Source organism: Phyllobates terribilis, unplaced genomic scaffold (genome assembly GCF_046119375.1).
Source record: "Phyllobates terribilis strain yellow unplaced genomic scaffold, ASM4611937v1 Scaffold_8__6_contigs__length_399053987, whole genome shotgun sequence".
Classification (NCBI taxonomy): Eukaryota; Metazoa; Chordata; class Amphibia; order Anura; family Dendrobatidae; genus Phyllobates; species Phyllobates terribilis.
In genome coordinates, this window is record NW_027362768.1 from 109489534 (window position 1) to 109504315 (window position 14782).

Sequence of the window (14782 nt, forward strand, 5' to 3'; positions counted from 1 at the left end):
AGTTGGTTTATGATAGAAATTGAGGCATCTTTGACCTTTTTATCCAAAAAAAAGAGCGATTCCAATAGAGAAATTCAAAGAGATTGATACTGACGAAGATATCTATAAATCATCATTAACCAACCTACAAATTTATGAAACCAGCAAATAAACAGATCTCAATCGGTAATATCGTAAGGAAATATGTCATTGATTACAAATAACCTCTTTTTCCCATTTTCAGGGCTGGCTGTCAGAAGTGGAAGGCAAAGTGGCACAGAGAAGTGAAAGAAGGCACAGCGCAGAGGCCAATCACCTGGTGGCACAAGGCAGAGAGAGGTCATTACCGGGACTAGCAGCCGCGCTGGGCATTCTGCTCGCATAATAACCAGCAAATTATGATATGCTAGTGTTTTTTTTTCCTCCTATTAGAGCCCCCCACCCATCCCAAGAGTTAAACCAATGTTTCAAGTGGCAGAGCTGCAGTTCCCTGAGCAGCTGGGGAGGTCTGACCCCCAAAATATTCTAGTGATATGCCATTCATTTATAACTTGGGTACAACCCTTTAAACACTTTTCTAAGCAAAGATTACTGGAAACCTACACGTAGCTACAAATTAAGGGGATTTTCAGTGTGGAATCCTCTTTTAAACAAACTGTAATGGATGAGTAAATATCTGGAAATTACCTCTAGTACCGCAGGATATTGTATTTTGGAAGCTTTACTACATAAAGATTGACGTTGGGGTTTTCAGGTGCAGATCTCAAGGATTGGAATGTCCTAAATAGCAGCAGCATGGAATCCCCTACTGTACTAGGAAAGCTCGGTTAAAGAATCTCCGCAAAGGTTTTTATTCCATAGTCTGCCCTTATGTAATATATACTGTAAGGTGTATTAATATGCTTACTGATCACCATCTTTCCTGGTTTCCAGTGCTTCTCCGGTCCTCTTCTGGATCCCATGACTGCTGTGCAGTTTTGCCGGCTCACACACTGTTTACTGTATGGAGCTATAGCGGTTTTCCCAGTGTAAGTCTAGTAAGACTCTGAACAAAGCTCCAGAGACTTACATTGAAAAAGCAGGCTAGCTGGCAAATCGATTTCAGATTATGTGGGCCAGAACAGGACTGGAGCGGCGCTGGAAACTGGGGAAGAAGGAGATCAGGAAGTATTACGACGGATTACGGAATAAACATCCTTATGAAACTTCTTTTAAAGGACTTCTGGTGTTTTAAGTTTTCATGTCATCCAGATTTCAAACTAAGTGTGGTTTAGGTCTGGAAACTGGAAACCCCATCAGCAATTTAAAGCAGATGACCATGAACAAGAATGGTCACCTGTGCACTGGATCGGTAATGAATAAAATTGGTGCAAAGAAATTAGCAGTACCTGATCCATCTACAACATTGGTAATCTGTGGCCGGTGGATGGGAGCCCTGGAGCCTCCTCTTACCTGACGGCTTCTGTGGCCTGTTTTGTGGCTCACTGCTGCTTGGTGCTATCTGTATAATGTCTGTCCATGTGTCCCCCTAACATAATGTAAGGTTATGTTCACACTAGTCATTTTTTCCGAGTTTTTTTTTATGCGGTTTTTTATGCAAATTTTCTGCTGCATTTTACAGTACCAGCAAAGTCTGAGATTTCAGAAATCTCATGTGCACACATTTGGTTTTTGTGTCATCAGTATTTTGTGCTTTGCATGTTTTTTGTACAATAGAGCATGTCACTTTTTTCAGTGCTTTTTTTCAGCGTTGAAGGGAATGGGTGGTGAAAAAACGCCTAGTGTGAACATAGCCATCAGGTTTTGCTGTGTTTTTTTGTGAAAAAAAACAAAACATTACAGCAGTATGTGAAACTCATTAGTTTTGTCATTTTATCATCTTGTCTTGGTCAGCTGAGATGCCAGTTTGGCTTAGAACTTTTTCATTAAATTAGCTCTGTGTGCAGTGTAAACATTGGCTGAGCTAGGTGTGAGATTGAACAATACCTCTGGCCCACGGAGGTGTGAAATTGAACAATCTCTGAGCAACTCAATGGCAGACCATAGTGTGAAAATAGTGTCCTACAAACTCAATGCACTGCCAGTGTCTTAGAAAAACTATTCCTGAACAATTCCCCTTCTCCCACTGTTACATTTGTAATTCTGGTTAATATGGTTTCACATATGTCTTGCATTGGTGACCTGTGTTCATGCTTATGTGGTGGAAGCAAAGCTGAACTTTGGGATCCTGAAAAACACCGCAAAACCTGCATTTTTGATGCTGCTTCTTTCCTGCCAAGAGATCGGGTTTTGCTGCAGAAAAAAAATGCTGAATAAACGCCTAGTGTGAACATAGCCTAATAGTTTTCCGTGTCTCTCTTGTCAGTCCGGAAGGAAGTTACACAGAAGATGCGACTCAAGAAGGCAGAATCCAACCTCAGCCTGTAGTTCATACAGAATTTGATGACGAGTTTGACGATGATGACCCGCTCCCTGCCATTGGGCATTGTAAAGCGATCTATCCGTTTGATGGTATGTGTATTGTATCCTGCCAGCTGTGTCAGCCATTCTGAGACATGACAAATATGTACTGAAAATGTGGTGGTTATGGTGAATGTTATCTAGGGATCCCTGCAGATTAATTGCTGTGTAATGTATAGGTAGAGTGTACCTGCTTGTGTGAAACTCCTCTATTGAATTTAAGCCCTGTCTAATCCACTACTGCATGCAACATCCATATGTGCAGAATCACAAATTAATGCTGCTGCAACACTCTACTTTAGCTCTTTATGTATAATCGACCTTTGTAGCAATGTATTTTTTTTTATTAAGAAAGATAGAAAAGGAACCTTGTTTTTCACTCCTGTTGTGTGAAAGCCATTTCTTCTCGCTGAAGCCTTCCCATACTCATCGAAGTTGTCCTGACCTGCCAACTTCAGCAGAACTGATTGACCATCTAGTGTGTTTGATGACTTTCAGCTCTCTCCCAAGAGATATTGATGGAGAGACGAATCTGGCATGTCAAGTGTCAACCCTTGCTCCTTTTGTTCTCCGGGATGATAAGCCACTGCCAAAGTCTCTCTGCTTTCTACATACAGAACACAGGCGTGCGGGGAAATAACCGTCCTCTGAATTCATAGTTGCAATCAAAATGATTATAATAAACCACGTTTTTTTCTCCAACTTCACCACACAATGCTACTTTTTTACTGACTGCTGCAGTCTCCGTATTATTCAGTCCCTCCATGATAAGCATTTTTAGTACTTACTAGAGCCTCTCTGGCTGTTATGACCTGCTGTAAACATGATGCACAGCCAGATATTGGTTCTAGCAATGAGGAATCTTTGCTTATTCCTCATGGCATGGTCAATATTATTGCATTTGCATTCTACAACTGCTGCCTTCAAATCCCACCAAATATCTTTTATTCAGCCGCCACTCCTAAATCTTTCAGAACGACTTCTGAAATCGAGGCTTGGTGGACATTGATATTTGCTTGTAATATTTGTTCTGCTGGAAGGTCCAATGATGCCCAAGCTTCAGCTTCCTCACACATTTTCTCTTAGTATTTCCTGATACTTAATTGAATCCATCTTGCCCACCACGCTCTGCAGGTTTCCAGTGCCAGATGAAGCAAGCAGCCCTAGGGCATCACCGCCATGCTTCATTATAGGCATCTTTGTGATTCTGCCATGCTTCACTGTGGGCAGGGTGATCTTTGCAGGGTATATACTACATTCTTCCTCCTGATCCACAAGCCTAAATAGTTCTAGTTTTGTTTCATTGCTTCACAGAACAGAATCCCAAAACTTCAGTGCCTTATTTATATGGTTTTGTACATATTGGAGCCGACTTTTCTTGTGATTTGCTTATGTAGATGTTTATAGCTTAGAGTTAGGGCGTTTGGTATGCTCCATACTGTGCAAACTGAAACCTTTGTACCAGCTGCCAACAAATCTTGCTGCAGGTCTAGGTCTTTTGCAGCCATTTCATGGTTTTTGACCTACCTTTATAGGAATTTGGTGATGGCTTCCTCTTCCTGCCACATCCAGGTCGTGTAGCCAGTGTTCCTTTTTACCTTTTGAACTTGGGGTTTGCTTCTCTAGGAATATTCAGTGACTTTGTATCTTTTCATACCCTTGTTTGTGCAAGGCAGTGATCACTTCTCTTAATTTTTTTGACCACTCTCTTGACTTAGCCATATTTCTGAGATGCCATCAAACATCAGTCAACAAAAACCTAGCTAGTCCAGGTATTTGATGTGTTTTAGCTAAAGCACAACTGTTGCAACTAGGAAAGCCTTAAGGCTTTCAAGGGAACCTGACATGACCAGAAATGCTGTCTACCCTGCAGGTATAGCTGAATTGAAGTGTGACTACAGAAAGAAAATGAAGGTTTAATTGTTGTGTAATCTCTGTGTAACTGCTGTCTCCGAGCCGCCAGGCCGGTGCAGGGGGGCGATTGCGTCTCCGAGCCTCCAGGCCGGTGCGGGGGGGGGCGATTGCGTCTCCGAGGCGCCAGGCCGGTGCGGGGGGGGGGGGCGATTGCGTCTCCGAGCTGCCAGGCCGGTGCAGGGGGGCGATTGCGTCTCCGAGCCGCCAGGCCGGTGCAGGGGGGCGATTGTGTCTCCGAGCCGCCAGGCCGGTGCAGGGGGGCGATTGTGTCTCCGAGCCGCCAGGCCGGTGCAGGGGGGCGATTGCGTCTCCGAGCCGCCAGGCCGGTGCAGGGGGGCGATTGTGTCTCCGAGCCGCCAGGCCGGTGCAGGGGGGCGATTGTGTCTCCGAGCCGCCAGGTCGGTGCAGGGGGGCGATTGCGTCTCCAAGCCGCCAGGCCGGTGCAGGGGGGCGATTGTGTCTCCGAGCCGCCAGGCCGGTGCAGGGGGGAGATTGTGTCTCCGAGCCGCCAGGCCGGTGCAGGGGGGAGATTGTGTCTCCGAGCCACCAGGTCGGTGCAGGGGGGCGATTGCGTCTCTGAGCCGCCAGGCCGGTGCAGGGGGGCGATTGCGACTCCGACCCGCCAGGTCGGTGCGGGGGGGGGTGGCGATTGCGTCTCCGAGCTGCCAGGCCGGTGCAGGGGAGCGATTACGTCTCCGAGCCGCCAGGCCAGTGCAGGGGGGCGATTGCGTCTCCGAGCCGCCAGGCCGGTGCAGAGGGGCGATTGTGTCTCCGAGCCGCCAGGCAGGTGCAGGGGAGTGTGGCTGTAATCACACCCCGGCACTTTGAGTGACAGCTCCCTCTTTGCACAAACACACTGCCAGCAGACTGTCACTTAAAGTGCCAGTGCGTGATTATTGAGGTGCTCCCAGTATTCTGAGCGGTGACGTAATCACTCCCTTGCACCGTCCCGGTGATTGCAGAAATTACTCTGATTAAAACTTATTTTTCTCTGTGTAGCTGCACTTTGGCAGGGTTGCAGCACTATTTACCTGCAAATTAACCCTATATCTGCATGTAAATAGCATTTCTAGTGGTCAGTTTCCTATAATTTCATTAGTTATGCTTCATACTGATCTCCAATTATGTGCTCTTCAGAAATAATTCTGAGACTGCAATATCAGTAAAAGTGGCATTTTGTGCTGATTTTGGAGAAACCACTTGTGTTGAAGAGATTAAATTATTCTTGTTTCATTGGTTTATTGCAAACAGCCAAAGTCTATACATTTTGCTAATAAACCTAATTTACAATGTGGGTGGAGTAATTTTGGCTGTTACTGTAGGCTGTGATGGCTGCAATGTTTTGATCTCAGGGCACTTGTAACACTACATCCAGATACCTCTAGAGGGCGCTATAGTGTAAGCTATCCTGGTAGTAACACTGACTTGTTTGGGATTCTTGTCTATAGTTTGTGTTTCTCTTTGTATTGTATTTATACTTTTTGTGCTCATTTCTCAGAAAGGCATCAGTGGGAATTGTTTCACTTATAAATCCTCTTTACGTCTCTCGATTAGGTAATAATGAAGGCACCCTGGCTATGAAAGAAGGAGACGTAATGTACATTATTGAAGAAGACAAAGGTGATGGTTGGACAAGAGCAAGACGGCAGAACGGAGAGGAAGGCTACGTGCCCACGTCATACATAGATATTACTCTAGAGAAAAACAGTAAAGGTGCAGTAACCTATATCTAAACTACAAGTACACCAGAGATTGGTCAAAGCAAGATGGACGAAAGGTCTTGCAGAACGGGAGATAAAACTTGAATGCGAATAGGATAATTTTGGTGCCTGGTGGATTTTGGGCACAGTGGGATATTTTGAGGTTTTACTGACCTAAGACACACCTGGAGAGAGGAGTCCGTTCCCTTCCATTTTGCCTTACGCCCCAATGTGCGTTACATTTGTACATTGAATTATATTTTGCAGAATGTTTTCTACTTCTCTTATCTTTTTTGGGTTAAACTATGAAAAGTCAGAAAGTGTTATATTTTCTTATCCCCAAAACCAGCTTTTAATACACAGTCCTTTTATGTGGAATCCTCTTTAGATGCCTTTTATCATGTTTATATCCTCTCTAGATGTATATTTATATATGTATGGGACGAGTGAATGTCATACTTTACCTGCTCCCCTAATTTTACATTTATTTTCATAAAAAGGATAAAATGCTGAGCCAAAATATCAAGAATTTTTATAAATTTTATCTACAGGGACGTCAAGGTGGACGCCATGTTTTTATCAATTAGTGTATGACCAAATTACCTGTTTACTAATGTTGCAGATCTATGGTTTAATGATGCTCCTTTGTCCCTATGTCCTCCAGCCACCATTGTTATGGTGCAGGTCTTATTCTGGGGGGCCGTTGCCTTATACTTTGAGTTGTGATAATCTGGAAGTTCACTATACCTTGAGTACCTGGACTTTTTTTGTTTTTGCAGCATATTTGCTTTATTTCTTTTGCTCTAAGCCAAAATGTTTTGAATAATAAAAACCTATTTAACCACGATACAATAAATCCAATTTCTTAAGGAAATTTTTGGATGTCGTGTCTGGTTTTGCATTTAATTTTGATGCTTGGCTCCATGGTGTGGTAAGATATTATCACAGACGTGAGTAGCATGTTGTGACGTTGGTAGCTACGGCAGATGCACGATTTGGTAATTAATTTGCATGCTGAAATTCGGTAGGAAAGATTAGAATATCAACGCTTAGACGGCACAATTTTGCTTTGATACACTTCACAATCTCTGCTGTCACGGCACAGATTCCTTATGATTAATGTGCTGCTTAACTGAGTGATGGTACGATCATATTAATGTCTAAAAAGTGTACCTATCATTTAGTTTTTAGTTGTTTTTTTTTATCTGACTGTACTAAAATGACTTGCTGACTAATTTCATTATGCATTCTTGTAAGAGTTAATTGGATTGTCCAGTGAAGACAAGTTATCATCTATACGCAGGATAGGTGATAACTTGCTGATTGTTGGGGGGTCCGACTGCTGGGAACTGCACCGATTGGCAGAACAGGACTTTTTTTTTCCCCACAGGACACTTATATCCCCTTTATAAAATGGAGTAGCAGGACAGAAGCTCAACCATTGTTCCTTTCATTCTCTATGTGGCCTATGGAAAAAGCAGAGTGCAGTATTTAGTAGCCACATAGGGACTGAATGGAGCGGCTGTCGAACTTGCGCACTGCAGCTCCAATTCTAAGGGTGTATTCCTTATAACCCAGTCCTATATTGGACAGCAATGACGGACTGGCCGCAGATCTCCTGATCTGAGCGTGACTGCTTCATATATTTCTATGACGTTGTCACGCTCAGGTCGGGAGACCCGCCCAGTCCTTGCATTGCGGACCGTCTGAATACGCCCTTGCATTAATAAGTGCCCCATTTTGACGATTGTTCAAGCAGTCATACCCCTCGATCAATAAGCTATCACTTGTCCTGTGGACTTCTTTTCACTGTATGACCCCTTTTAATTAGTGATGAGCGCAAGTGCTCGTTACTTGAGTTTGCCTTGGGTGCTCGGGTATGCACAGAGTATCGCGGGTGCTCTAGTGACATGGTCAAGTCCAAACAGCCACAAAACATGCGTTGATTGCTTGTGTATGTCAGGCAATCCCCACATTTTGTGGCTGTCTAACAGCCGCAAAACATGTCGCCAACGGACTCTGAACATGTCACTTGGGCACCCGTGATACTCTGTGCAAACTCAAGTAACGAGCACTTGCTCTCATTGCTACTTTTAATGTCTTTCTGTTACAGAACCCCAAATCCCCTGCTTCAACAGTGGCAGCAAATTTATAATATGGATGCCGTCGGTCACTAACCGAGGAAGACTGTGGCCTATGGCTCTGTACGTCTCCTCAGTGACCCCAATGGTGGCCGAAAGCAGAGAGAATTGTATGTTCTGGAAGGGAACCTGTGCAACTATTGGGTCTCCAACCTGTGACCCTCACTCATGTGCCTTCTGATGGTCTCCAAATATTTTACAAATATTAAAAAGAACAAGTTCCTCTTAACATTTGTCAATGTGAAAAAAAAAAAGGATTTGAAGCTTTGTAGTGGAAAAATAACGTTGAAACCCATATAAAGATGCACTGTAAAATGATTGAGCACAGAATTTTGGACTTGAGCAGATAAAAAAAAAAAAAAATAGGTGCACTTATTAATATGTTGTATGGACATAACTGAAGGTTGCAGTTTAAGTGAAATTATTAATTTATCATATTAAATAAAGGGGCACTTTTATCTTATAAACTGATGAAATGTTGCTAGGACATGCCATCATGTTTGATTGGGGTTCCCCACCCATCGTGGGAATAAAGGGACTATCTTCGTACTGCTCCACAGACCCCATTCACTTCAATGGGACTACTGTGTAGAGTGGACCCCTGCGCTTCTTCATTCTGTGCTGGTTCCATAGATCTGACCCCTAATGACTGATTGTATATCGCTTGAGTTTTCCATTACTTTATACGTAATGATAAAAATACTTAACTTCATAGCCGCAGAGAAGCCGCAGCGGTGTGTAGAATATATACATTGCACCCGTACTTCAGTTATGGTAATCTCATACGACATATTACGCTCTAGTAATTCTCCGGTATTTGATTTATATTTCGATAAATATAAATGTCTGCGATCGCCCTATTTAGTGCCTTCATAACTGTCCTCTTCTCTGTTTTTTCCTCTCGGACTGCAGGTTCCTGAAGAGGGTGTCTGTGAATCTGGGCGAGATGTGGAAGGCGTTTACATGCAGCTTCTTTTAAAGGGAGGGGTTTTTTTAGGCCGGGGGACACATGTGAGAGCAGCAACACGCATGAACGCATGATACATACATGTTATTCACTAACTTCCAGGCGCCCTGATTTTTTATTTTATTTTTTTTTTTAAGACCGGTGCTGTTTCCGCTTGCAACGTGAAACGCACCTCATTGTCACTGCACATCATTCCATCCTTTTATTTTACAAAATGACGTAAACTGGAAAACAAACTAGTGAATGTTGTATCCTGCTGCACCTTGATGGCTCTTGTAGGAACGTTCCTCTATCACGTGCTCGCCGGCGCTCCACAAGATGATGATCTGTGATAGTTTGAATGTTTCCACCTTCTTTCAAATGATCAAACGTCCTGGATTATTTCCTAAATTGACAATTCTGCTGATTACCAAACCCTTCCTGATCGCCCCGAGTGGTTCCATCATTCATGCAGCTCTGCAGATATTCACTAGAGTGTTTTTGCTTTCTCCTTGTATCACATGAGGCTTATTGCCGGTGTCTGCCTGTGCCATCTACATTCTCGACCCTAACCCTTTAGATTTGCATGAAACATGTTTCTCACCTTTTCTTCCAGTCTGCACAGCCTGTTTGCCTTCCTGTCATAACCACTATATATTTTTTTTTAACTACCGATCACTAAATATTTCCAAGCCAACGCTCCCATGTTTTTTGTTTTTTCTGCTACGACTGTCCATTCTTTCCAATAACTTATTACATTCCAGTTTTTGTTTTGGACGCAAGTCCCCTTCCTTGTGTTTGTATTACTTGCACCTGCACCATTCCTGGGCAAGAGAACTTTCTGAAATCTGGTTTAAAGTTTGTTCCGTGATCCAGAAGATCATTCTGCGCGGGGCACAGAGCAACGGGCCAAAGACAGAAGATCTTCAATGTTCTGTAGACCTATCCTGACTACTTTCCATTCAGACGCTGCCTTAAACTGGAGTGCCTAGGAGGTCGTTGCCAACATATCGCTACCAGATCAATAATCCATAGTTATCAATTGGCTTGGCTCAACGATTTATAATCCTGTCCTCAGGGAATGACCTTTTTAAGATCATATTTTACTCGTTACGTGGACCATTCCATATATAAACTTTTGGTTCCTTGCGGCTAGTTGTATTGTGTCTGGTTTTTACGACTAGTTAGTTTTCTGAGGATAGGGCTTGAGAAGAGCTGGTTTTAGCATCCTCCCTTTTTCTCTTCTTCAGTGATTGACGGTTTGACCCGATCCTTCATACACTGGGGAAGGTCTACTGTGCCACAGCTGCCGCCGACGCAGCCATCGTAGGTGTTTTTTCTATGGTTGTGTATTCTGCATAGACCAAGCTAGAATCAAAACCATGTAACGCGATCATTGTATTTTTGTTGATTGTTTTTAGGACTGTAGTGTATTTTTTGGGGGGGGGTTAGGAAGTTACCAGTCCATTTTATTGCAACGTTAAAGCTATTGCCAGGCAATCTTTTTATTGTATGAACCTGATAAAAAATGACAGTAATACTTAATAATTATGTGCACTTTTCTTTTATAAACAGGTGTATTGCTGATCTGTTTTATAATGTACATATAGGTGTCTGAGACCACTTTAATCACTAGTCTCTATCCAAATTTGTGAATTAATGTGTGTGTAAAGAACACTACCTGGCTTAATGTTTTATTGGATGTATTAAGAATAATGTATGATTTTTTTTTTTATGTAGTAGCCAGCAAAGCATATTTTTAGCTTAAATACTGGCCCTCTGGCGTTTAAATAAACTGCTAAATTACTATTAAAACTATGTATTGTGTAAGGTTCTTCTCACACCACAGCTTAACACCTCATTTACAATACACATGCCATATAATAATTTGTATTTATTTTTTCCTTTCCTTCTCTGTTGGGAAAGACAAATGGATTTGGTCCTTTTGGGCACTATACCGCTAGAGTGCTTGAATGAGTTTTCAGTCGTCTCTGGAACACAAGATCAGGCCTGCACAACACATGGCCTGCGGGCCGCATGCGGCCCACCGAAGTATGTTGTGCGGCCTGCAGAGCTGCCCGGGAAACGCCGCTCCCTCCTTCCTAAATTCAAATGTACTTGTGTCTTTTAGATCCGGGACTGGGACAGAGCAGCACTAGTCTGTCCGAGCCCCAATGTTCATCGGCGTGATGATGTCAGCACGCTGCTGACATTATCCTACTACTGCTGGCGCCTGGCCGCAGGGGTCGAGGTGGGTACCGGTAAGCTCTCCAGGAGCCTAAGATGAAATGTTTGCTTTGTGCTTGGTGTTACTTTCTAGGGACCATTATGGAGCAATGAGGGACATTATGAGGCAATGGAGGACACTATGGGGACATTATGCTGCAATATAGGACATTATGGGTCAATGAGTGACATGGAGCAATGGAGGACACTATGTGAACATTATGGGGCATTTAGGGGGTTGTGAATGGGGTCATTATGCAGAGACAGTGTGGAGAAGATATTGTGGAAAGGTGCAATTTGGGGGAACAATATGGAGAGGGGTAGTATGGGGGGGATACTATGGAGAAAGGCAGTGTGTGTGGGGGGTATATTGTGCAGGAATCACAGTGAGAGGCAATTATTTATTCAGGGACACCGCATGGGAGATATTTTTATTTATGGGGCAGTATAATGATACTTTTATTTTTAAGGGCACCTTGTCAGGATGTGCCGCTGAAATCTGAGAAGAGGAAAGTCTGCAGAGACGTGTTCTGGGTGTAAAATCTCATCTTTGCGTCTGTACTACACTGATACAAAAGGGATGAGAACAACTTTAATCAGAAAAGATGTCACTTATAAGATACCTGGATGCAAACATATATTTGTGATACTATGTCTCTTCAGTTCTGTGGTTCTTGTATGGTCGGCAGTCTGATGATGGCTGGTAACAGCTCCCAGCATCTCTTTGGAAAACAAAAGCAGTTGGAGCGCCAATGGTGAAGAGCCTGAGGTTTGGGGGGGAATGAAGGGGGAGATGTTGTGACCACTCGCCTGGTCCTGTTGTGCAAAGGAGCCCCGCACAACAAGGGAAAACGCTTCCAGGTGGGAGTCTGTATGATGACCGCAGCTTTGCAGGAACTGTTGTAGGGAGCTTCTGTCTGCTTCAGCGGTCACATGACCAGGACCGAGTGACCGAAGTGGGCTTTGCACAAGGACATCACAGCTGGTCCTGTAGTAAGCTACTTGTAAACAGAGCAGTTTCCACCGCTCTCCACAGGGGAGATCAGCAATCAAGAAAGAAGGAATTGTGCGGTGTTAGGGAAGCGCTAGAACAACTAGACAGGGGATTAGGTTATAACACACAAACCTTTTATTGTTTAGTACGCTCTCTAACGCCACGACGCGTTTCGATAGCAGACGCTATCTTCTTCAGGTAGATTAGAGAGCAAATGAAAGAGCAACCATTATATAGGGTAGATGCACCAATCAAAGGACACTAACAATTATGACAACACAGGAAATACAAAACAGGAAGAAGAAAAAAAAAGGAAGTAAAAGAAATGAATATCATATAAATATGAATATAAAAACTACATTAGACCAAAAGGTTAAAAAAGAGGATAAAAGATACCACAGTATACCCAATAGTGTCATGATGTACTAAAAGCTGGGATTATAAGTAAAATATAAAATTAATAAAAAAATAAAAAATGAATAAAAACTAGTAATGCGTGAATAAGAACCAAGAGAGAAATAGGGTTAATGAATCGCATTCTCAATTGTTAAATTAAGGCCCTCAGGGGACAGAGTGCCCAATCTAAAAATCCAATAACTCTCACGATTAATTAAACGACCCAAGCGGTCAGTCATGGTTTCAGCAATCTGATCAATAATTTTAAGCCTTAAGTCAGTAGGATCCTTATGCGCCACAGAAAAATGTTTAGAAACGCTATGTAGAAGGGAACCACCACGAATGTTAAGGACATTGTTAAGGACATACTGGAATTGTAGGTTCAAGCAATACAATTATATATGGGGCTGACCTGACAATTGATCGCTGTATTAAGCTTGGTGCTGCATTCATGTACTGATGCAAAACCTACAAAAGACAAAAAATATCTCATACCCTACCATCATTATATATAAATGTAAAGCAAAGTTGCATATGAAATATAGGGTACTTAGTGAACTATTTTTGATCAAAAAAAAGTATACAAGCCGTCCTACCAGCGACAAGGTGACCCTAAATTGGGACGGTCCTACACTGTCTATATTAAAAACCTTACTGTATATCAAAGTTGAAGTAATGCATATAAAAGGGTAGACAAATAGAACCGGGTCCCAATATCAGACCACCCAAGCCCGTGGTAAGCTACATATATACTAACCAGCTCAACAAGGGGGATGGCACACCCTTAATTTGCACAGAATGCAACAAGACAAAAAAACAAGCAATGTGAACTGAGGTCCAAGATGGTACACATGCAAGAAATAGGAACATGTTCACACTAGCAAAAAGAAGCAAAACCTACAAAAGACAAAAAATCTCATACCCTACCATCATTATATATAAATGTAAAGCAAAGTTGCATATGAAATATAGGGTAATTGGTGAACTATTTTTGATCAAAAAAAGTATACAAGCCGTCCCACCAGCGACAAGGTGACCCTAAATTGGGACGGTCCTACACTGTCTATATTAAAAACCTTACTGTATATCAAAGTTGAAGTAATGCATATAAAAGGGTAGACAAATAGAACCGGGTCCCAATATCAGACCACCCAAGCTCGTGGTTTTGCTTCTTTTTGCTAGTGTGAACATGCTCCTATTTCTTGCATGTGTACTATCTTGGACCTCAGTTCACATTGCTTGTTTTTTTGTCTTATTTGCATTATGTGCAAATTAAGGGTGTGGCATCCCCCTTGTTGAGCTGGTTAGTATATATGTAGCTTACCACGGGCTTGGGTGGTCTGATATTGGGACCCGGTTCTACAGTTATATGAAAAAGTTTGGGCACCCCTATTAATCTTAAGCTTAATGTTTCTTAAAATTGGTGTTTTTGCAACAGCTATTTCAGTTTGATATATGTAATAACTGGTGGACACAGTAATGTTTCTGCCTTGAAATGAGATTTATTGTACTAACAGAAAATGTGCAATCTGCATTCAAACTAAATTTGACAGGTGCATAAGTATGGGCACCCTTATCATTTTCTTGTTTTAAATACTCCTACCTACTTTTTACTGACTTACTAAAGCACTTTTTTTGGTTTTGTAACCTCATTGAGCTTTGAACTTCATAGCCAGGTGTATGCAATCATGAGAAAAGCTACTTAAAGTGGCCACTTGCAAGTTGTTCTCCTGTTTGAATCTCCTCTGAAGGGTGGCATCATGGGCTCCTCAAAACAACTGTCAAATGATCTGAAAACAAAGATTATTCAACATAGTTGTTCAGGGGAAGGATACAAAAAGCTGTCTCAGAGATTTAACCTGTCAGTTTCCACTGTGAGGAACATAGTAAGGAAATGGAAGAACACAGGGACAGTTCTGGTTAAGGCCAGAAGTGGCAGGCCAAGAAAAACATCAGAAAGGCAGAGAAGAAGAATGGTGAGATCAGTCAAGGACAATCCTCAGACCACCTCCAGAGAGCTGCAGCA

The 14782-nt window shown here is 42.6% G+C and overlaps 1 protein-coding gene across 4 annotated transcripts in view; it reads left to right on the forward strand.

The window, feature by feature from the left end:
- The window catches only part of FNBP1L (formin binding protein 1 like), a 142216-nt gene extending 131258 nt beyond the window's left edge, over positions 1 to 10958 (forward strand). For 3 of the 4 annotated variants that reach the window (XM_073643213.1, XM_073643215.1, XM_073643217.1), the window contains 3 exons: positions 224 to 318; positions 2345 to 2490; positions 5908 to 8487. In XM_073643213.1, the coding sequence (XP_073499314.1) occupies positions 224 to 318; positions 2345 to 2490; positions 5908 to 6086 (420 nt within the window). In that variant the 3' untranslated portion in view covers positions 6087 to 8487. Of the gene's footprint in view, positions 1 to 223; positions 319 to 2344; positions 2491 to 5907; positions 8488 to 9106 lie in introns of those variants that run through there. The other variant, XM_073643214.1, reaches the window with a different exon arrangement.
- Positions 10959 to 14782: the final 3824 nt, after the last annotated feature.